Source organism: Pseudophryne corroboree, chromosome 4 (assembly GCF_028390025.1).
Source record: "Pseudophryne corroboree isolate aPseCor3 chromosome 4, aPseCor3.hap2, whole genome shotgun sequence".
NCBI lineage: Eukaryota > Metazoa > Chordata > Amphibia > Anura > Myobatrachidae > Pseudophryne > Pseudophryne corroboree.
The window spans coordinates 747,174,912-747,198,676 of record NC_086447.1 but is presented as its reverse complement, the minus strand read 5'-3'; the positions used below and the strand labels follow the sequence as shown (position 1 = coordinate 747,198,676).

Below are 23,765 nucleotides of genomic sequence, written 5' to 3'. Positions count from 1 at the left end.
CATATGTCTCTCATCATGCTGTTGTCGCTTCTAGCAAGTGTGACCGGTGCCCCTTATCGCAGGATCCCAGGCTCGTCGCCGGGGTGAGCAGCAGCAGCGCGGGGAGGATGAGGACGCCCGGCCGGCACTGGGCTGTCTGGACGGGACCAGGGTGAGCAGCAGCAGCAGCGGCTAAATGCGACAGTTGAATTTGGCAGCTTAATTAGTAGTGCATTGTTGGATACTTTCTGACAATGCTTGTCGGAAAGGATCCGACTTGAATTGAATATACCTATAAGTGTACCTATTATACTGTAGTATACCTCACAGAATTCTTCATCTGTAACATTCTAGTCATGTCTGCTACTCGCTACAAAGAGCTCGGTAACAGAATTGTGTTTAGAATTAAGGTGCCCACACACTAGAACGACTGATTGGACACTGATCGGACGATGTATCGTTAGATACATCGGATGTGAAAAACCACAAACGATTCTGTCCAAAATCGCTCGTTCTGTTCCTAATCTTCCCTGCAGCAGGGAAGATCTGAAGTTATGACATACGACCCGCTGGACCCACTGAACGATTTGCACTTCTCAGAATGATTTATCGTTAAGATGCGTCTAGATGGTTCCATTTTTCCATCTAGCTTGCTTACATAAATTATACTTTGTAATTTGAGGACAAGTTTGGAATCTCACTATAGTTCGATATCTTCTTTGTGTGCAACATTGTTGTTCCATTGTTACATTTATACGTTATATTGCAATGCAGGAATTGACAGCTGAGAAAGCCAAGGTGAACAGCGTTGAATCCAAACTCAAGGAGCAGATACTGTCCCGGGACCAGGAGATTAATGCTTTGCAAGCCCGAATGCAGGCCAGTTACAAGGATCATGTGACTGAGATCCAGCAGCTACAAGGAAAGGTAAGGTACCTTGTAAATTGTTAGGGTGAACTGTGTTGTGTGTGGTAAGAATCAAAACCTCTGGCACTTACTGCGGTACCATTAAGCATTTTGCTAACATAAATCCAGCAGACCTCTCCATGGCCACTGCAATTTTCAAGCATACGTAGGGGGAGAGGGGGGGGGGGAGCTATTCAATTGCCTCTGGAGCCTGCAGTCGTTGGGATCTTTTTTACATTTGCCGGAGACAGGAGAAAAAAATCCCTAATAATCAGCCCCGTTTTCGCAGCAGCGATCGCGGAAAAACATATAGGTCCGTGAACCTACTGTGCAAAAAAAACAGGGATTAATTGAATAGGGATACAAAAAAAAAATGCGATAGAATGAGAAAAATCATGAAAATCTCTTTTTCACCAGAAATTTTTTCCTTGCTAATTGAATTTCCCCCATAATGTGCTGTGAAAATATAAGATTGTGCACAGCGTGCTGGTTATTTTTAGAGATGTGCACTTGAAATTTTTCGGGTTTTGTGTTTTGGTTTTGGGTTCGGTTCCGCGGCCGTGTTTTGGGTTCGACCGCGTTTTGGCAAAACCTCAACGAATTTTTTTTGTCGGATTCGGGTGTGTTTTGGATTCGGGTGTTTTTTTTAAAAAACACTAAAAAACAGCTTAAATCATAGAATTTGGGGGTCATTTTGACCCCAAAGTATTATTAACCTCAAAAACCATAATTTCCACTCATTTTCAGTCTATTCTGAATACCTCACACCTCACAATATTATTTTTAGTCCTAAAATTTGCACCGAGGTCGCTGGATGACTAAGCTAAGCGACCCTAGTGGCCGACACAAACACCTGGCCCATCTAGGAGTGGCACTGCAGTGTCACGCAGGATGGCCCTTCCAAAAAACACTCCCCAAACAGCACATGACGCAAAGAAAAAAAGAGGCGCAATGAGGTAGCTGTGTGAGTAAGATAAGCGACCCTAGTGGCCGACAAAAACACCTGGCCCATCTAGGAGTGGCACTGCAGTGTCACGCAGGATGGCCCTTCCAAAAAACACTCCCCAAACAGCACATGACGCAAAGAAAAAAAGAGGCGCAATGAGGTAGCTGTGTGAGTAAGATAAGCGACCCTAGTGGTCGACACAAACACCTGGCCCATCTAGGAGTGGCACTGCAGTGTCACGCAGGATGGCCCTTCCAAAAAACACTCCCCAAACAGCACATGATGCAAAGAAAAAAAGAGGCGCAATGAGGTAGCTGTGTGAGTAAGATAAGCGACCCTAGTGGCCGACACAAACACCTGGCCCATCTAGGAGTGGCACTGCAGTGTCACGCAGGGTGGCCCTTCCAAAAAACACTCCCCAAACAGCACATGACGCAAAGAAAAAAAGAGGCGCAATGAGGTAGCTGTGTGAGTAAGATAAGCGACCCTAGTGGCCGACACAAACACCTGGCCCATTTAGGAGTGGCACTGCAGTGTCACGCAGGATGGCCCTTCCAAAAAACACTCCCCAAACAGCACATGACGCAAAGAAAAAAAGAGGCGCAATGAGGTAGCTGTGTGAGTAAGCTAAGCGACCCTAGTGGCCGACACAAACACCTGGCCCATCTAGGAGTGGCACTGCAGTGTCACGCAGGATGGCCCTTCCAAAAAACACTCCCCAAACAGCACATGACGCAAAGAAAAAAAGAGGCGCAATGAGGTAGCTGTGTGAGTAAGCTAAGCGACCCTAGTGGCCGACACAAACACCTGGCCCATCTAGGAGTGGCACTGCAGTGTCACGCAGGATGGCCCTTCCAAAAAACACTCCCCAAACAGCACATGACGCAAAGAAGAAAAAAAGAGGCGCAATGAGGTAGCTGTGTGAGTAAGCTAAGCGACCCTAGTGGCCGACACAAACACCTGGCCCATCTAGGAGTGGCACTGCAGTGTCACGCAGGATGGCCCTTCCAAAAAACACTCCCCAAACAGCACATGACGCAAAGAAGAAAAAAAGAGGCGCAATGAGGTAGCTGTGTGAGTAAGCTAAGCGACCCTAGTGGCCGACACAAACACCTGGCCCATCTAGGAGTGGCACTGCAGTGTCACGCAGGATGGCCCTTCCAAAAAACACTCCCCAAACAGCACATGACGCAAATAAAAATGAAAGAAAAAAGAGGTGCAAGATGGAATTGTCCTTGGGCCCTCCCACCCACCCTTATGTTGTATAAACAGGACATGCACACTTTAACCAACCCATCATTTCAGTGACAGGGTCTGCCACACGACTGTGACTGAAATGACGGGTTGGTTTGGACCCCCACCGAAAAAGAAGCAATTAATCTCTCCTTGCACAAACTGGCTCTACAGAGGCAAGATGTCCACCTCATCATCATCCTCCAATATATCACCGTGTACATCCCGCTCCTCACAGATTATCAATTCGTCCCCACTGGAATCCACCATCTCAGCTCCCTGTGTACTTTGTGGAGGCAATTGCTGCTGGTCAATGTCTCCACGGAGGAATTGATTATAATTCATTTTAATGAACATCATCTTCTCCACATTTTCTGGAAGTAACCTCGTACGCCGATTGCTGACAAGGTGAGCGGCGGCACTAAACACTCTTTCGGAGTACACACTTGTGGGAGGGCAACTTAGGTAGAATAAAGCCAGTTTGTGCAAGGGCCTCCAAATTGCCTCTTTTTCCTGCCAGTATAAGTACGGACTGTCTGACGTGCCTACTTGGATGCGGTCACTCATATAATCCTCCACCATTCTTTCAATGGTGAGAGAATCATATGCAGTGACAGTAGACGACATGTCCGTAATCGTTGTCAGGTCCTTCAGTCCGGACCAGATGTCAGCATCAGCAGTCGCTCCAGACTGCCCTGCATCACCGCCAGCGGGTGGGCTCGGAATTCTGAGCCTTTTCCTCGCACCCCCAGTTGCGGGAGAATGTGAAGAAGGAGATGTTGACAGGTCGCGTTCCGCTTGACTTGACAATTTTCTCACCAGCAGGTCTTTGAACCCCAGCAGACTTGTGTCTGCCGGAAAGAGAGATCCAAGGTAGGTTTTAAATCTAGGATCGAGCACGGTGGCCAAAATGTAGTGCTCTGATTTCAACAGATTGACCACCCGTGAATCCTTGTTAAGCGAATTAAGGGCTCCATCCACAAGTCCCACATGCCTAGCGGAATCGCTCCCTTTTAGCTCCTCCTTCAATGCCTCCAGCTTCTTCTGCAAAAGCCTGATGAGGGAAATGACCTGACTCAGGCTGGCAGTGTCTGAACTGACTTCACGTGTGGCAAGTTCAAAAGGTTGCAGAACCTTGCACAACGTTGAAATCATTCTCCACTGCGCTTGAGACAGGTACATTCCACCTCCTATATCGTGCTCAATTGTATAGGCTTGAATGGCCTTTTGCTGCTCCTCCAACCTCTGAAGCATATATAGGGTTGAATTCCACCTTGTTACCACTTCTTGCTTCAGATGATGGCAGGGCAGGTTCAGGCGTTTTTGGTGGTGCTCCAGTCTTCTGTACATGGTGCCTGTACGCCGAAAGTGTCCCGCAATTCTTCTGGCCACCGACAGCATCTCTTGCACGCCCCTGTCGTTTTTTAAAAAATTCTGCACCACCAAATTCAAGGTATGTGCAAAACATGGGACGTGCTGGAATTTGCCCATATTTAATGCACACACAATATTGCTGGCGTTGTCCGATGCCACAAATCCACAGGAGAGTCCAATTGGGGTAAGCCATTCCGCGATGATCTTCCTCAGTTGCCGTAAGAGGTTTTCAGCTGTGTGCGTATTCTGGAAAGCGGTGATACAAAGCGTAGCCTGCCTAGGAAAGAGTTGGCGTTTGCGAGATGCTGCTACTGGTGCCGCCGCTGCTGTTCTTGCGGCGGGAGTCCATACATCTACCCAGTGGGCTGTCACAGTCATATAGTCCTGACCCTGCCCTGCTCCACTTGTCCACATGTCCGTGGTTAAGTGGACATTGGGTACAACTGCATTTTTTATGACACTGGTGAGTCTTTTTCTGACGTCCGTGTACATTCTCGGTATCGCCTGCCTAGAGAAGTGGAACCTAGATGGTATTTGGTAACGGGGGCACACTACCTCAAGAAATTGTCTAGTTCCCTGTGAACTAACGGCGGATACCGGACGCACGTCTAACACCAACATAGTTGTCAAGGCCTCAGTTATCCGCTTTGCAACAGGATGACTGCTGTGATATTTCATCTTCCTCGCAAAGGACTGTTGGACAGTCAATTGCTTGGTGGAAGTAGTAAAAGTGGGCTTACGACTTCCCCTCTGGGATGACCATCGACTCCCAGCAGCAACAACAGCAGCGCCAGCAGCAGTAGGCGTTACACGCAAGGATGCATCGGAGGAATCCCAGGCAGGAGAGGACTCGTCAGAATTGCCAGTGACATGGCCTGCAGGACTATTGGCATTCCTGGGGAAGGAGGAAATTGACACTGAGGGAGTTGGTGGGGTGGTTTGCGTGAGCTTGGTTACAAGAGGAAGGGATTTACTGGTCAGTGGACTGCTTCCGCTGTCGCCCAAAGTTTTTGAACTTGTCACTGACTTATTATGAATGCGCTGCAGGTGACATATAAGGGAGGATGTTCCGAGGTGGTTAACGTCCTTACCCCTACTTATTACAGCTTGACAAAGGCAACACACGGCTTGACAAATGTTGTCCGCATTTCTGTTGAAATACTTCCACACCGAAGAGCTGATTTTTTTGGTATTTTCACCAGGCATGTCAACGGCCCTATTCCTCCCACGGACAACAGGTGTCTCCCCGGGTGCCTGACTTAAACAAACCACCTCACCATCAGAATCCTCGTCAATTTCCTCCCCAGCGCCAGCAACACCCATATCCTCCTCATCCTGGTGTACTTCAACACTGACATCTTCAATCTGACTATCAGGAACTGGACTGCGGGTGCTCCTTCGAGCACTTGCAGGGGGCGTGCAAATGGTGGAAGGCGCATGCTCTTCACGTCCAGTGTTGGGAAGGTCAGGCATCGCAACCGACACAATTGGACTCTCCTTGTGGATTTGGGATTTCGAAGAACGCACAGTTCTTTGCGGTGCTTTTGCCAGCTTGAGTCTTTTCATTTTTCTAGCGAGAGGCTGAGTGCTTCCATCCTCATGTGAAGCTGAACCACTAGCCATGAACATAGGCCAGGGCCTCAGCCGTTCCTTGCCACTCCGTGTGGTAAATGGCATATTGGCAAGTTTACGCTTCTCCTCCGACAATTTTATTTTAGATTTTGGAGTCCTTTTTTTACTGATATTTGGTGTTTTGGATTTTACATGCTCTGTACTATGACATTGGGCATCGGCCTTGGCAGACGACGTTGCTGGCATTTCATCGTCTCGGCCATGACTAGTGGCAGCAGCTTCAGCACGAGGTGGAAGTGGATCTTGATCTTTCCCTAATTTTGGAACCTCAACATTTTTGTTCTCCATATTTTAATAGGCACAACTAAAAGGCACCTCAGGTAAACAATGGAGATGGATGGATACTAGTATACTTATGGATGGACGAGCGACTGCCGACACAGAGGTAGCTACAGCCGTGGACTACCGTACTGTGTCTGCTGCTAATATAGACTGGATGATAATGAGATGAAATTAATATATATATATATATATATAATATCACTAGTACTGCAGCCGGACAGGTATATATATTTATTATGGAAGATAAATAAAGTGTATAATTGCGCTTACACTGTACAAGGATGTGTGTATCTGGGTATGAAGCTCTCATGGATTTCAAGACAAAAATGGGCAATGGACCAGAGAGGGAAACCTTTTCAATGATAGAAAAAGACAAAAACACAATAGTGCAAGTATGCCAAACATAGAGTGTAGTTCCCTTTAATGGTCAATTATCAAACTCACAAACGTAGGTTTTTTGGAAGCATGTCAAATTATGATGGATCGTAGGTGTGGATCACAAATAGATGGTACTTCTTCCTTATAGGGGAGTGGAGGAACTGGAAGACAGTAAAGTGCAATAGTGCAAAAACCTCATGTGCAAAATGGCAGTTTTAATTAGCACCGAAAAGCACTCACAAACATATATAAAAACAAAGCCTGTAATAAAAGCTGATGGATGGAGTCTATACTTATCAAGGGATAAGTCTCATGAAGGTCCCACAGAGTTCCGGATACTCAAAGGGGGGTTCTCAGTGAAGCTCCAAGTCCAAAAAACGTCCAAGTGTAGCCACAGCTGCTTAATGCATTTCGAACCGACAGGGTTCTTCCTCAGAAGCGTTATGTGGCAAGTGAGTTAGAGGGCATAAATATACCCCAGTTCATTAGTCTGAAATCATCCACAGGTGTGTATTGCAGACACCTGCAGAGGTACTGCAAGCGGAGATTTGCGGCGTGCGTTCCACTGTAAACAGGAAGCGATGGCGTGCGTTCCACAGCGCGACACGTGACCTCCCGTCCCGGAAGTTGTGGCTGATAACACGGCAAATTGTAGTTTGCAGAGAGGGATGACGTTTATGCGTTCCAGCGGAAAACTTCCTATGTGTCCCGCTGTACCTTATAGCTAGTAGAGCCATACATACAATAAAAATCCAACAGAGTCTTGTAATTTGGATTCCGCGTTGTAACATGTATCAAAATGGTATTGACACTGAAGTTCATGTCTCTCCAAAAAGCAACAAGACCCAAAATAAAGAAAAAAATAAAAATAATTAGCAGCAAAAGGATATAGCACATTCATTGTAGAGAATTTTAAAATAACACATCAAATCAAAATTATCATATTGATATGATTAAAAGAAGACTATGTTAAAAACCACTTCATTTCAAAATCAGTGTTTAGCCCTTTAGGTTGGAGAGTGCCTAAATTAAAAATCCATCTCATTTCGGATTTTGCCAACCTACTTTCCATGTCTCTTGTTTTCCAAGTCGGCTTTATTTGCTGGATTCCTGCAAAGGTTTTAATTTGACACTCTTTCTTTTCATGACAAATCTTAAAATGATTAGAGAGCGAGTGAGACTCCAAGCCCTTGCGTATGTTATATATATGTTCGGCAAGGCGTGTTTTTAGATTTCTACTTGTCTTGCCAACATACGCAAGTCCACAGCTACACTCAATAAAGTAAATTATATTTTTAGAGTGACAGGTGATAAAGTCCTGAATATTATGAGTTGCACCATTTACTGTAAAACTGATAAGTTTGTTTGATGGGCTTTTGACCGTTCGGCACATTAGACATTGTCCACACCTGTGGAAGCCTTTTGTTCTATTGCTCACTCTGATGCCGTCATCTAAGGTGCTTCTCACTAATTTATCTTGCAAGGAGAGTGCTTTTCTATATATGAAGGTTGGACCTTCTGGTATTATTTTCCCCAGCACTGGGTCTTTTTGTAAAAGATGCCAGTTTTTTCTAAAGATTTTTTCAATATCCTTAAAAAGAGGATTATATTGGCTGATGAATGCCCAATTATTCCGATTGTCATCTGTATTATTTTGTTGTTTGGGTTTTGATATGAGAAGGTCCTCTCTTTTTGTGTGTCCAATTTTATCCTGTGCCTTCTCAAGAGATTTCTCTGAGTAGCCTTTGCATAGAAATCTATCAGTGGTCTCTTTAATCTGATTCTCACACACTGCTGGATCAGTACAATTTCTTTTAATTCTCGTATACTGGCCGAAGGGAATAGCTTCTAGCCAATTATGGTGGTGAGAGCTACCCCTTTCTATATAACTGTTTGAATCAGTTATTTTTCTAAAAGTCTTTGTTTTAAAAGCACCATTTTCTACATAAATACATAAATCTAAAAAAGTGATTTCCTCTGTGCTAATATTAAAAGTTAAGCTAATATCATATTGATTTGTATTTAGTTGATCTGAAAAAACGGCAAGACTTTCTTTACTTCCATTCCATAAAAACAGAATATCATCGATATATCTGTGCCAGGATACCAGATTCGCCCCCATATGGGCCCCTTTGAAGATGGTAAGGTCCTCCCAATATGCCATAAATAAATTGGCATAACTGGGGGCAAATCTGGTACCCATGGCAGTGCCCACTTGTTGTACATAGTAGGTTCCATCGAAATAAAAGTAATTGTTATCCAGAATAAAAACGATCCCATCTAAAATGAATTTTTTTGTAGGTTCATCGTATTGACTTTTATCCAAAAAATAGGACACAGCTTGTATGCCCTTCTCTTTGGTGATGATGGTATACAAAGTGCTGACATCAGCACTGCACAAAATGCTTGAATTAGTGTAAACAAATTCATTAATTACTCGTAGGGCATCAGCAGTGTCTTTCAAGTATGCTGAGGTTTCTAAAACTAAAGGTTGTAAAAAGAAATCAATTAGGGCTGATAAATTCGAGGTCAGGCTATTGCAGCCTGATATTATAGGGCGTCCGGGAGGGTGGAGGGGGTCCTTGTGGATTTTAGGTAAAACGTATATAGTGGGGACAGAAGGTTCTTTAATATTAAGGAACTCATGTTCTTTCTCATTTATTACCCCACTTTGTAAAGCATTTGTAGTTAGCAATAATAGTGCATCACTAATTTTTTGAGTTGGGTCAGATTTTAATTTCTTATAGGTATTACCAGTTTTTAATTGTTTCATAATTTCCTCCACATAGTCAGATTTATTCATCAGGACCACACCTCCACCCTTGTCAGCCGGTTTTATAATGATATTTCTATCTTCTTTTAAGGCCCTGACTGCCTCATATTCTTTTTTGGATAGATTACATTTTACCCGTTTTTTCTTTTTTAAAAGTTTCTCAATTTCATCATTAATAATTTCATTGAAACAATTAATGAACTTTCCCCTTTCATAGGTGGGGTTGAAACTAGATTTGTTTTTGAATTTATCTCTACCTGAGTTAGGATTAATGTCTGTGCTGGTATCTTTATTTGAAAAAAACTTTTTTAGGGTAATTTTTCTAATGTATTTCTGAGTATCAATATATAGATTGAAGGGGTCAGTTTGTCCAGTAGGGGCAAACTTAAGTCCCTTCTGTAAAACTCTGATTTCTATGGGTGTTAGAGTTCTGCTGCTTAAATTAAAGATTTTTCCTACACAATCTGGCTGATTGACCTGATTTAGTTTATTCTGTATTTTGGTTTTTAATTGTATTTTCTTTTTACCTGCCCTTTTCCCTCGTTTTGTTTTTTTCTTTATTTTTAAAGGGAGGGTTTGTTGTGTTTGATTAGGGATTATCTCATTCTCTTTTGTCTTTGGTCCCACTGAAAAGGGGATTGAGTACGTAATGGGGTAACAGATTCGAACGGCTGATATCTATTGTAAGTTCTTAGGGGGTTCCGTTCATGAGACTCATTAGTCAGATGACGGTCCGTTCTCCAGTTATCTCTATATTGGCTTCTATTGGTATTCCAATGATTTTGTGTAATATCTGAATCATTATAATTAGATCTATTATACCGAAATCTATCATTGAAGTGATAGTTTCTGTTTGATCTCTCCCAATTTTGGTTTGATTCAGTTCTTGTTTTAGTGGGTTTTATAAACCGGGTATTTGGTAATTTTTTAGGTGGATTATGAGTCTCAACTTCCTGGATTGTCTGTTTTGGTTCATTATCTTTATCTAGAAGTTTTAAATCCCTCTGGTATTTTTTACTCTTTTTGTCACAAAGCTCTTTGGTGTTTCTCTTTATTTTATATAATAATTCCTTTTCTGCCTTTCTAAAATCTTCCAGATCCCGATATGGGTGGAGGATAGTATGCAGGGTGGAAATCTCTGCATTTAGGGATTTAAGTGTCTCTCTTCTTTCCTTCAAAACCAAATCAATGAGAGCGTAAGAGCAATTGTCCAAAATAGTCTCCCACTCCTTCTTAAAATTGTCGCTAGACACGGAGAAAGATGGTGGTTTTACAATCCTTAATCCCTTGGGTACTATTTTGGACAGTTGGTACTGCTCTAATGTGGATATTTCCCAAAAAATCTTATTTTCCTTTAGCATAACTGTTTCAAGTTTTTTAAAAGCAGAATCAAGATTTTCATCACAGACACTCATATCATTTGCTTGTGAAAAAGTGTGTTTGAGGAGTTCTTGTCTGTCCTCTTTATAAGTAAACATCCCTGCAGCAAAAATCACAACCAGTGATAACAGAACAGATGAAAAGAAGGTGTTGTGATAACTGCGCAGAGTACACTGTAAAACAAGCAGCACATACACTTTGCGAAATGTTCACAAAAATTTCAAAGGTATACAATGGAAGATAAATAAAGTGTATAATTGCGCTTACACTGTACAAGGATGTGTGTATCTGGGTATGAAGCTCTCATGGATTTTAAGACAAAAATGGGCAATGGACCAGAGAGGGAAACCTTTTCAATGATAGAAAAAGACAAAAACACAATAGTGCAAGTATGCCAAACATAGAGTGTAGTTCCCTTTAATGGTCAATTATCAAACTCACAAACGTAGGTTTTTTGGAAGCATGTCAAATTATGATGGATCGTAGGTGTGGATCACAAATAGATGGTACTTCTTCCTTATAGTGGAGTGGAGGAACTGGAAGACAGTAAAGTGCAATAGTGCAAAAACCTCATGTGCAAAATGGCAGTTTTAATTAGCACCGAAAAGCACTCACAAACATATATAAAAACAAAGCCTGTAATAAAAGCTGATGGATGGAGTCTATACTTATCAAGGGATAAGTCTCATGAAGGTCCCACAGAGTTCCGGATACTCAAAGGGGGGTTCTCAGTGAAGCTCCAAGTCCAAAAAACGTCCAAGTGTAGCCACAGCTGCTTAATGCATTTCGAACCGACAGGGTTCTTCCTCAGAAGCGTTATGTGGCAAGTGAGTTAGAGGGCATAAATATACCCCAGTTCATTAGTCTGAAATCATCCACAGGTGTGTATTGCAGACACCTGCAGAGGTACTGCAAGCGGAGATTTGCGGCGTGCGTTCCACTGTAAACAGGAAGCGATGGCGTGCGTTCCACAGCGCGACACGTGACCTCCCGTCCCGGAAGTTGTGGCTGATAACACGGCAAATTGTAGTTTGCAGAGAGGGATGACGTTTATGCGTTCCAGCGGAAAACTTCCTATGTGTCCCGCTGTACCTTATAGCTAGTAGAGCCATACATACAATAAAATCCAACAGAGTCTTGTAATTTGGATTCCGCGTTGTAACATGTATCAAAATGGTATTGACACTGAAGTTCATGTCTCTCCAAAAAGCAACAAGACCCAAAATAAAGAAAAAAATAAAAATAATTAGCAGCAAAAGGATATAGCACATTCATTGTAGAGAATTTTAAAATAACACATCAAATCAAAATTATCATATTGATATGATTAAAAGAAGACTATGTTAAAAACCACTTCATTTCAAAATCAGTGTTTAGCCCTTTAGGTTGGAGAGTGCCTAAATTAAAAATCCATCTCATTTCGGATTTTGCCAACCTACTTTCCATGTCTCTTGTTTTGCAAGTCGGCTTTATTTGCTGGATTCCTGCAAAGGTTTTAATTTGACACTCTTTCTTTTCATGACAAATCTTAAAATGATTAGAGAGCGAGTGAGACTCCAAGCCCTTGCGTATGTTATATATATGTTCGGCAAGGCGTGTTTTTAGATTTCTACTTGTCTTGCCAACATACGCAAGTCCACAGCTACACTCAATAAAGTAAATTATATTTTTAGAGTGACAGGTGATAAAGTCCTGAATATTATGAGTTGCACCATTTACTGTAAAACTGATAAGTTTGTTTGATGGGCTTTTGACCGTTCGGCACATTAGACATTGTCCACACCTGTGGAAGCCTTTTGTTCTATTGCTCACTCTGATGCCGTCATCTAAGGTGCTTCTCACTAATTTATCTTGCAAGGAGAGTGCTTTTCTATATATGAAGGTTGGACCTTCTGGTATTATTTTCCCCAGCACTGGGTCTTTTTGTAAAAGATGCCAGTTTTTTCTAAAGATTTTTTCAATATCCTTAAAAAGAGGATTATATTGGCTGATGAATGCCCAATTATTCCGATTGTCATCTGTATTATTTTGTTGTTTGGGTTTTGATATGAGAAGGTCCTCTCTTTTTGTGTGTCCAATTTTATCCTGTGCCTTCTCAAGAGATTTCTCTGAGTAGCCTTTGCATAGAAATCTATCAGTGGTCTCTTTAATCTGATTCTCACACACTGCTGGATCAGTACAATTTCTTTTAATTCTCGTATATTGGCCGAAGGGAATAGCTTCTAGCCAATTATGGTGGTGAGAGCTACCCCTTTCTATATAACTGTTTGAATCAGTTATTTTTCTAAAAGTCTTTGTTTTAAAAGCACCATTTTCTACATAAATACATAAATCTAAAAAAGTGATTTCCTCTGTGCTAATGGCATATTGGGAGGACCTTACCATCTTCAAAGGGGCCCATATGGGGGCGAATCTGGTATCCTGGCACAGATATATCGATGATATTCTGTTTTTATGGAATGGAAGTAAAGAAAGTCTTGCCGTTTTTTCAGATCAACTAAATACAAATCAATATGATATTAGCTTAACTTTTAATATTAGCACAGAGGAAATCACTTTTTTAGATTTATGTATTTATGTAGAAAATGGTGCTTTTAAAACAAAGACTTTTAGAAAAATAACTGATTCAAACAGTTATATAGAAAGGGGTAGCTCTCACCACCATAATTGGCTAGAAGCTATTCCCTTCGGCCAATATACGAGAATTAAAAGAAATTGTACTGATCCAGCAGTGTGTGAGAATCAGATTAAAGAGACCACTGATAGATTTCTATGCAAAGGCTACTCAGAGAAATCTCTTGAGAAGGCACAGGATAAAATTGGACACACAAAAAGAGAGGACCTTCTCATATCAAAACCCAAACAACAAAATAATACAGATGACAATCGGAATAATTGGGCATTCATCAGCCAATATAATCCTCTTTTTAAGGATATTGAAAAAATCTTTAGAAAAAACTGGCATCTTTTACAAAAAGACCCAGTGCTGGGGAAAATAATACCAGAAGGTCCAACCTTCATATATAGAAAAGTACTCTCCTTGCAAGATAAATTAGTGAGAAGCACCTTAGATGACGGCATCAGAGTGAGCAATAGAACAAAAGGCTTCCACAGGTGTGGACAATGTCTAATGTGCCGAACGGTCAAAAGCCCATCAAACAAACTTATCAGTTTTACAGTAAATGGTGCAACTCATAATATTCAGGACTTTATCACCTGTCACTCTAAAAATATAATTTACTTTATTGAGTGTAGCTGTGGACTTGCGTATGTTGGCAAGACAAGTAGAAATCTAAAAACACGCCTTGCCGAACATATATATAACATACGCAAGGGCTTGGAGTCTCACTCGCTCTCTAATCATTTTAAGATTTGTCATGAAAAGAAAGAGTGTCAAATTAAAACCTTTGCAGGAATCCAGCAAATAAAGCCGACTTGGAAAACAAGAGACATGGAAAGTAGGTTGGCAAAATCCGAAATGAGATGGATTTTTAATTTAGGCACTCTCCAACCTAAAGGGCTAAACACTGATTTTGAAATGAAGTGGTTTTTAACATAGTCTTCTTTTAATCATATCAATATGATAATTTTGATTTGATGTGTTATTTTAAAATTCTCTACAATGAATGTGCTATATCCTTTTGCTGCTAATTATTTTTATTTTTTTCTTTATTTTGGGTCTTGTTGCTTTTTGGAGAGACATGAACTTCAGTGTCAATACCATTTTGATACATGTTACAACGCGGAATCCAAATTACAAGACTCTGTTGGATTTTTATTGTATGTATGGCTCTACTAGCTATAAGGTACAGCGGGACACATAGGAAGTTTTCCGCTGGAACGCATAAACGTCATCCCTCTCTGCAAACTACAATTTGCCGTGTTATCAGCCACAACTTCCGGGACGGGAGGTCACGTGTCGCGCTGTGGAACGCACGCCATCGCTTCCTGTTTACAGTGGAACGCACGCCGCAAATCTCCGCTTGCAGTACCTCTGCAGGTGTCTGCAATACACACCTGTGGATGATTTCAGACTAATGAACTGGGGTATATTTATGCCCTCTAACTCACTTGCCACATAACGCTTCTGAGGAAGAACCCTGTCGGTTCGAAATGCATTAAGCAGCTGTGGCTACACTTGGACGTTTTTTGGACTTGGAGCTTCACTGAGAACCCCCCTTTGAGTATCCGGAACTCTGTGGGACCTTCATGAGACTTATCCCTTGATAAGTATAGACTCCATCCATCAGCTTTTATTACAGGCTTTGTTTTTATATATGTTTGTGAGTGCTTTTCGGTGCTAATTAAAACTGCCATTTTGCACATGAGGTTTTTGCACTATTGCACTTTACTGTCTTCCAGTTCCTCCACTCCCCTATAAGGAAGAAGTACCATCTATTTGTGATCCACACCTACGATCCATCATAATTTGACATGCTTCCAAAAAACCTACGTTTGTGAGTTTGATAATTGACCATTAAAGGGAACTACACTCTATGTTTGGCATACTTGCACTATTGTGTTTTTGTCTTTTTCTATCATTGAAAAGGTTTCCCTCTCTGGTCCATTGCCCATTTTTGTCTTGAAATCCATGAGAGCTTCATACCCAGATACACACATCCTTGTACAGTGTAAGCGCAATTATACACTTTATTTATCTTCCATTGTATACCTTTGAAATTTTTGTGAACATTTCGCAAAGTGTATGTGCTGCTTGTTTTACAGTGTACTCTGCGCAGTTATCACAACACCTTCTTTTCATATATATTTATTATGTAATGACTGATGACGGACCTGCTGGACACTGTCAGCTCAGCAGCACCGCAGACTGCTACAGTAAGCTACTATAGTAGTATGTATCAAGAAGAAAGAAAAAAAAAAAAAAACACGGGTAGGTGGTATACAATTATGGATGGACGAGCGACTGCCGACACAGAGGTAGCTACAGCCGTGGACTACCGTACTGTGTCTGCTGCTAATATAGACTGGATGATAATGAGATGAAATTAATATATATATATATATAATATCACTAGTACTGCAGCCGGACAGGTATATATATTTATTATGTAATGACTGATGACGGACCTGCTGGACACTGTCAGCTCAGCAGCACCGCAGACTGCTACAGTAAGCTACTATAGTAGTATGTATCAAGAAGAAAGAAAAAAAAAAAAAACACGGGTAGGTGGTATACAATTATATATATATTATATACAATTATATATATATATATATATATTATGTGTTTGACTTTACACAGTCAAAACTCTGGAAAGATACAGGAAGTGCAACCTGTGCACGGTTACTTATGGGACACTGAAATTGTGCGTCATCAGATGGCATGTAAACCTCACCCTGGATTAGTATTGTCCATGGAATATTAAGTACTATGAGAAAACGCCAATCGTCTATAGAAAGATATAACCAATTATATTTTAGTGAGGACTTCCCATTAAAAATATATTTCAATTATTTCTATGTTTAGGATAATATTTTAAATGAAAAAGGATTAGTTTAGGACTTTGGTTATATTATAATACTTTTTATCTGTATCCCAACTCCTTTTCTTGAATAGAACAAACTCAGAAGGCATTGGCCTATCTATAATTGGTGCACACCTTGAACCCATATATTTATACTTATCTCTCCAGAGTTCCGTATCAGCTGGAGCTACAGACAGAAATCACCAGTAAAATGGCGCAGCAGCAATTTCCCTTAGATTTGCGCATGCATAGTAGAGAAGTCTCAGGAAACATAGTGCAGGCAGTAGACTGGCACAAAGTTAGAGTCTATTACTCTCCCAGAAAGGAGGGGGCCCGCATGAAGCCTGCGCACAGGTCCTCTCCTCTCTTAAACCGTCCCGGTCAGAAGGCCCTCAGAGTCCAGATCTACATCAAAGCACAATAGACAAGATGAAACTTTATTTTTAGTAACCATGATTGGTCTGTTATCCTAGTGGTCAGAACCCTAATTTACATAATAGGTAATACATGTATAATAAACTAATGCACAGGACCCCACGCAGAGCATGTTTTGCAGGGCTCATGACAGAATCACAAGCGAAATAATTAGCTCCACTTGTGGATCTTTAAATTGTGTCAGTGAGTAATGAGTACACATGTGCACCTGACTGTTTGGGGTCCCGAGGACCGAGTTTGAGAACCTATGAACTAACGTAATGTAACATATCTGAATATGATGTTCTTAGTGCACATTTTAATTAAATTGTAAATGCACACCTACTGTACCACAACAAAGTGCCCTCATTCAGTTGGGTCTCTACCCTAGCATACCTGTCTATTGAGCTTATCTGTAACTGGCATGGTGTTTCCCTCAGTGCCACTGAAGGGGGGTAGGGTGGTTACTAATTATCCAGGCCCTTTGCAGCATTGCTGAGTGGGAAAAATTTCCCCCACGCAGCATCCTGCACCCCCCTGTGGCATCCATGGTTTTCCTATATAAGATAGTAACAATATGTATTTCCCTTATTACAAAATTATACTCTGTGGCTGTTTTATAGATTTGTGTTTAATGAAAAGGCCAATTTAACATTTAATTCCTATTTTTTCTATAAAATTATTAATAATAAATTATTTATATTTATCTACTGTATAAATCATTTTGTGTACCGAATTATGCATAAATTTACCAAGAACCCAACAGCCAGTTTGCATGAGTGGCAATCGGCCCATCCGGACAGTTTTTCATGAATGCCTTTCCCATGCTGGGCTTTGCTTGATGCTACTCCTACATTACTCACCACCAGGGGCGTTTCTAGACAATTTGGCTCCTTGCAGGAAAAGACTATCTTACACCCCAGTCATGCCTCTGATGCCATATTATGTCCCACACAATAATGTCCCTTACAAATGATGCCCCACAGTTATGCACCTGACATCATATTATGCCCAACACAGTAATGCCCCTTACAAATGATGACACACAGTTATGCCTTTGACACCATATTATGGACAACACAGTAATGCCCCTTGCAAATGATGGCACACACAGTGAGGATACCTACTAGTTTTAAAGTAACTGCTCTTTGTCAGGGATTAGTGCCCGTGATCAGCCTGCATTCTTTGCAGGCTGCAGCATCTTCCCCCCTTCTCCCGGACATTTGTAAGTCAGCGCGGTCTACATGTCTTTACTACACAGTCATGTCTCCTGGTTCACACAGGAAGTGCATGCAGCAGGGAGCTGTGGGATTATTGACATTATTCCCCATAATCTGGGCCTTCTTTTCATATTTGCTCAATGGCAGTTGCCCAAAGGCCCCAGGAGTATAAGGGCCCTAGGGTACTAGCTGAGGGTCCCCTTTTTCCAGGGGTACCAGATTTTTTTAAATCGTCCCTGTGGAACCAGAGATATCCAACTTTAAAGCAGTGGTCCCCATCTGAGCCTGTTAATTACTCTTCCCAGCCATATATCTTGGGTTCTGTCTGATTTAGAGTTTTCTGAGGGTATACTCAAAAAGTTGGGACTCGGATGACACTGGCAGCTTGTCTCTGCTATGGTCAGAACCAGAGATATCAGCCTTTCAGCAGACTCCAGCTCCACACGCCTGGTATGCAGCTTTATATTTTCACTGATTAATTGCTCTGGCTCCAGAACTCTGATCCACAAGTACCCAGTACCTCCTGAAAAGTGGGACGCTCTAGTTTTTTTTCTTGCCATAGAAAGATAAGAAATCTATTTCCAGGAACTGGAGATATCTGCAGCCAAGAAAGCTGCCTTCCCACCGGAATATGATGAATATTGAGCCCAATCCACTATCCACCCCTGCCCTGTGTATTAAACACCCCCTACACCCCTAAAAGTCATGCACCCGGGGGCACTTCATTCAGCCCAATGCCCCCTTCTACATTTTAGTGTGCTTCCTCCCGCCCTATCTCCCACATCTATGCAGTAAAGGAGTAATTAGCAGAAATTAATGCCCAAGGTCCTACATTCTGAGCGGAAGATAGAACACCCACAGGGACATCAAAGCTGCTGATGATAGCACCCTCCACCACTACCGCTGGAGGATGGGTAAGGGCCCCAGTGCACTGCATTGCCCAGGGGCCTACACTGCTGCTAAGACGGTCCTGGGGTAAATAGTAGTTAGAACCAGTAAGGCAGACATAGCAAGCAGGCATTACACTTTCTACTTGACAATCAGCTTTAAATGGCTTTTTGGTTTGTTATAATTTGCACAAAGTCTGGTTTGGGGTATATTTTAGTTTTTTTCTGAAAACTACATCTATCATATACACATTATAGTTACTTGGTGAGCAAAATGACCACTTGAAGTATGGCAGAAAGTAGTGAATGAAACAGTACTTGTTTTGTATTTAAGTTGTGGCTACTGGCTATAGCCTAACAGATGACTTTGCTGTAAACGTGATTTTATGCTACAAAATAATGATTAGCATTTTATGTTTTATCACATTTATTTGACACAAATGTGTGCACTACAAAATTAGGGTTGGCTGGTTTAAAACCACTTTGGTTTAATCCAAATATGTGTTTGTTTCTCTGAAAAGTGCTTTTGCATTTTCCATTTTGTATTATAATTCAGATTTATTTAATTAGAATAAGTAATAAGTATGACTAATGCTTAACATTAACTTGTTCTTGTTTTCAATTTCATCTATCTCTGAGTGTACTTTGTATGTATTACTATGTTTAGTCTATCTACATATATTCAGCTGTAATAGGAATAATAAGCTGTAAAAAAAAATGTTTTATTGAAAGATGTAAAATAAATCAAAGCCTAATAACGTTGGATTATTAATGTTAGACACCATTAAACATGGTTGATTAAGGTTTTTAATACATAGTAGTGTTTTACAGTATTAATATAATAAGCATGATTAAAAAAAAATTCATTAAAGCATGAATAAAAAAATTGGTTAAAACAACAAAAAGTATTTATTTATTTATTTTTTAAACAATATTTTTTCCAACCCTGTACAAAATTGATTTAATGTTATTGTACATGTCATTTCATTTTGTGATGAAATTTTCTTAACAAAGCTATTTGTGTTCCATAATCATTATGTTTTCGGAACACATTTGCTTTCATAATTAAATGTGTGGCCAAGCGCAAAAATATTTACAAGCATTGACAAAATTAGTTATCTGTACAACATATTTTTTCATAATAAACTATTTTGTAGAAAAATATACTTTTGACAAGATATACAGTCTCCCATATCCCAAATTCGCAAATACAGAATATTCTGAAATACTGTACAGAATTTTTTGAGCACAACTAAAGGCCAGCATACATCAGCAGTCGAAAAAAATAATTCACTGATTCCCGCCCCCCCCCCCCCCCCCTCCCCCAGTTTAAAGATACCCAAATTCACCAAATCTGCTCCCATACATTACAGATATTTTTCAGTGATTTGCAGATAATTTTCAGCAAATACAGATCTGTCAATCTCGAAAGGCTCATCAGTTTACTAGAAACGGTCTGCAAATCTGCTGATTGTTATCATACACTTGCAATCTACAGCCCCAATTGATCTCAGAAATCTAGCATGGTGATTTCTGCTGCAGCTGCAGTGCCAATGCTGGACTCTGGAGAGGTAAGTAATTAAAGATGAGTGTGTGGTGTGAGCCCGTCTGGACCCAGAGGCCCGCATGCACTGAACAATGCACCATTTAGTATTCCAGTGTGTACCACCCATGTCTTTTCTATAGACATACAGCATTCAGTATAGAAGTAAAGAATCCAGAGGAGGCAGTCAGGGTTGGTTGCAGTGAGAACAGCCCTGTCCCCTCCTGGCTCTTATTGGTGGGAAACCAGTGCCATCAGCCCATCAATGGGATGCTGCTGTTCAATATGTCAGTGATTTCTTATGTTTTTTGGTTTTGTATTGTCAGTTGTCACACATTTAGATTTCTCTTTTTGTTGTAAAAAAACAGATTCGGACTCTTCAAGATGAGCTTGAAAATGGCCCCAAAGCGCAGCTTGCTCGTCTGCAGCAGGAGAATTCTATTCTAAGGGATGCCCTAAACCAGGCAACCAGCCAAACTGAGAGCAAGTAAGTATAAGCGATTCATGTATTGTCCTCACTTACTAGCCACTGTGGCACTTCTTACATTTAATATGATTGCCCCTTTAAATCTAGTGGCCGAAATTGTGAAAGGCCCTGTGGCTTTCAAAAGCACCACATAATACATTTACCTCCATATGTAGATTTATACAGTGTTGCCTTACTGGCAGTTTATTATATACTGAATTTTGTCATCCATTGTATGCTAAAGCACAAATTTGACAAAATATTAGGTGTTGTGTATTTATTACCAGGATTTATATATTTATGTGTATACTAGTTGCCAGCCAGTCAAAATGACGGAACAATATAACAGCTGTGCGCACCGAACAGAGCAACACTAGATGGGTACCATTTAGTGGCCGCCAGTGCACAAAACACTTGCGCGTGCCACACTATTTATATATATATATATATATATATATATATATATATATATACATACAGCGGTCTGATGCCGACGTTTCAGAGTATCCGCTTTTTTATCGAGACTTATATATGTATTATATAAACATATATAGTGCCATCCTATTACACAGTGATGTACAGAGTATATTTAATTATTCACATCTGTCCATACCTACTGGCACTTACTGTATAATCTAATTCCTTTATACATGAACATATACACACACTATAACTCATTTAGTCAGTGGCCATTTAACCTACCAGCATGTTTTTGGACTGTGATAGGAAGCCGGAGCTCCCAGATGATACCCAACCCAACATGGTAGAATATACAATCTCCACTTAGACAGGTCCTCTGGTTGGAATACAACCTATGGCTGACCACTGTGCCCAGGTGTTTCCCATAGATGTTGGAATTTCTTGCTCTTGAATATGTCATATATGTCAAGCAGTCCTTCTTTTGGCCTCATCTGCATATTGCCTCTTTGGGTTATACGATGGAGAAATTAACAAAAGTATATGGAGTCAATAATCTTTTTCAGGACAAATTCATGTCATTCACACTCTCCCTGACATTGATGTGAAGTTCATTAAGTTTAACTTGAATAGAGATAATATATTTTTGCCTACAGACCACAAAGCTTCTTGGGTATTCCCCACTTCAACGCTGATTAATATCTTTCATCCATTAGCCTTTTATGTCCTCAGGATGTCACTTTTATCTTGTCAACATCCTTGTGTCATTTACAATCATGCTTTTAATTCCATGACAAACTTTTTCCCACTTATTTGTCATTACCAAATTCTGGGGTCTAACCCTTGGATGGAGATAAAGTACCAGCCAATCATCTCCTAACTGCCATGTCACAGCTGTGTTTGAGAAATGACAGGAGCTGGTTGTTTGGTACTTTATCTCCGACCAAGGCTTAGTAAATAGACCCCTCTATCTCTCTCACTCTGGGGTATATTCAATTAGGGTTGAAAACTGCCGTCTGTCGAAAAGACGGCAGTTTTCAACTTTTTAAGGTCGAATAGTGATTCGACCTATTCAATCCCATTAGTTTTTATTCGACAAGTCGTGGAATTCGACTTGTCGACTAGTACGTGAATCGGCAGTATAGCTGCCGATTCACGTACTTTTGAGTGAAACAGGGCCAAATTCTAGAGGATTTGGCCCCGTTTCCGACCATCTCAGTCTGACATAAAAAAATGTCGGACTGAGATGTGGGACCCAGAGGAGGAGAAGGGGGAGAGCCGCGGGGAGACAGGGGACAGCCGTGGGCATACAGGGGAGAGCAGCGCTACAGCACAGCAGCAGGATGTCTCACAGCCGCGCCACTCACGGCAGCGTCCACCTGGCTCCAGCAAGTGAGGTCACACTTGCTGGAGCTGGGTGGACACTGCCGTGAGGTCTGGCGGCTGTGAGACAACCTCCTGCAGCACTACTGTAGTGCTGCTCTCCTCCTTCTGCCCGCCGCTGTACCCGTGCCCCCCCCCCCTCCCCCCTCTCCTCCCTCTCCGGTCCCTCATCTCAATTCGACTTTTTAAAAGTCAATTTGAGATGAGATTGAATAGGGGTTGTCGGATCCATTCCGACAAATGGATCCGACCCTAATTGAATATACCCCTCTATCTCTCTTCTGATGTCTCATTTAGCAAAACCCCATTTTTTCATTACTAGCTTTCCTAATCACTCATGTCTATAAGTGCATGCTATACAATACATCAGTGCCATTGAAGTGTCAGTAATAGTAACATGCTGCACTTCTAGGCAGAATGCTGAACTAGCTAAGCTTCGTCAGGAATGCAGCAAACTATCCAAAGAGCTCACTGAAAAGTCAGAAACTCTGCAGCAAGAAGAGCAACGGCGAAAGAATCTGGATGGAAAAATCTCTGGGTATGAGAAGCAGGTTTCCCAACTACAGGTAAGACCACCATATTACCTTCTCTTAGATCCATTTAGATTTACTGCTCGTGTGGAACCTAGTGCAGGACACCATGACACTGGGCCTGATTATGTGTACACGGATATGGCTGTGTCTTTTTCCACAACAGCACCTGTGTCTTTATGCTAATGCTGTGCTTGAGTCTCAGCCTACTGACATGCACTCTGGCAGCAGCGCTATTCCGTATCAGCACAGACTAAGAAGCACCATCATTGCACCATTGGTCGCAGCATTAAAGATTGCACCAGCTATATGGCAGGTACAATTTCGTCATCTAAACATGGCCTCTTGTGTCAGCGCTACTGCATTTTTAAATGCAGTCTCTGTTAGCGACACACCGCGCCTGGCGTTACCTCCCAGGAACGCCCACTTAAAATTAATCTTTCTGCGTGCAATTTCAATCTGCGTCTCAGAGCATTCCCCTTCTGGACGCTTGCGCTGAATGAAAGCATTGGCCGCTTGTGCCTGACATTGCCGCT

General features: G+C 41.4%; 1 protein-coding gene across 2 annotated transcripts in view; it reads left to right on the top strand.

The window, feature by feature from the left end:
* Window positions 1-23,765, top strand: part of RRBP1 (ribosome binding protein 1) — a 139,561-nt gene that overhangs the window by 47,692 nt on the left and 68,104 nt on the right. For both annotated transcript variants that reach the window (XM_063918137.1, XM_063918138.1), the window contains exons 5-7: window positions 754-906; window positions 20,802-20,920; window positions 23,112-23,265. In XM_063918137.1, coding sequence (XP_063774207.1) covers window positions 754-906; window positions 20,802-20,920; window positions 23,112-23,265 — 426 coding nt within the window. The remainder of the gene's footprint in view (window positions 1-753; window positions 907-20,801; window positions 20,921-23,111; window positions 23,266-23,765) is intronic.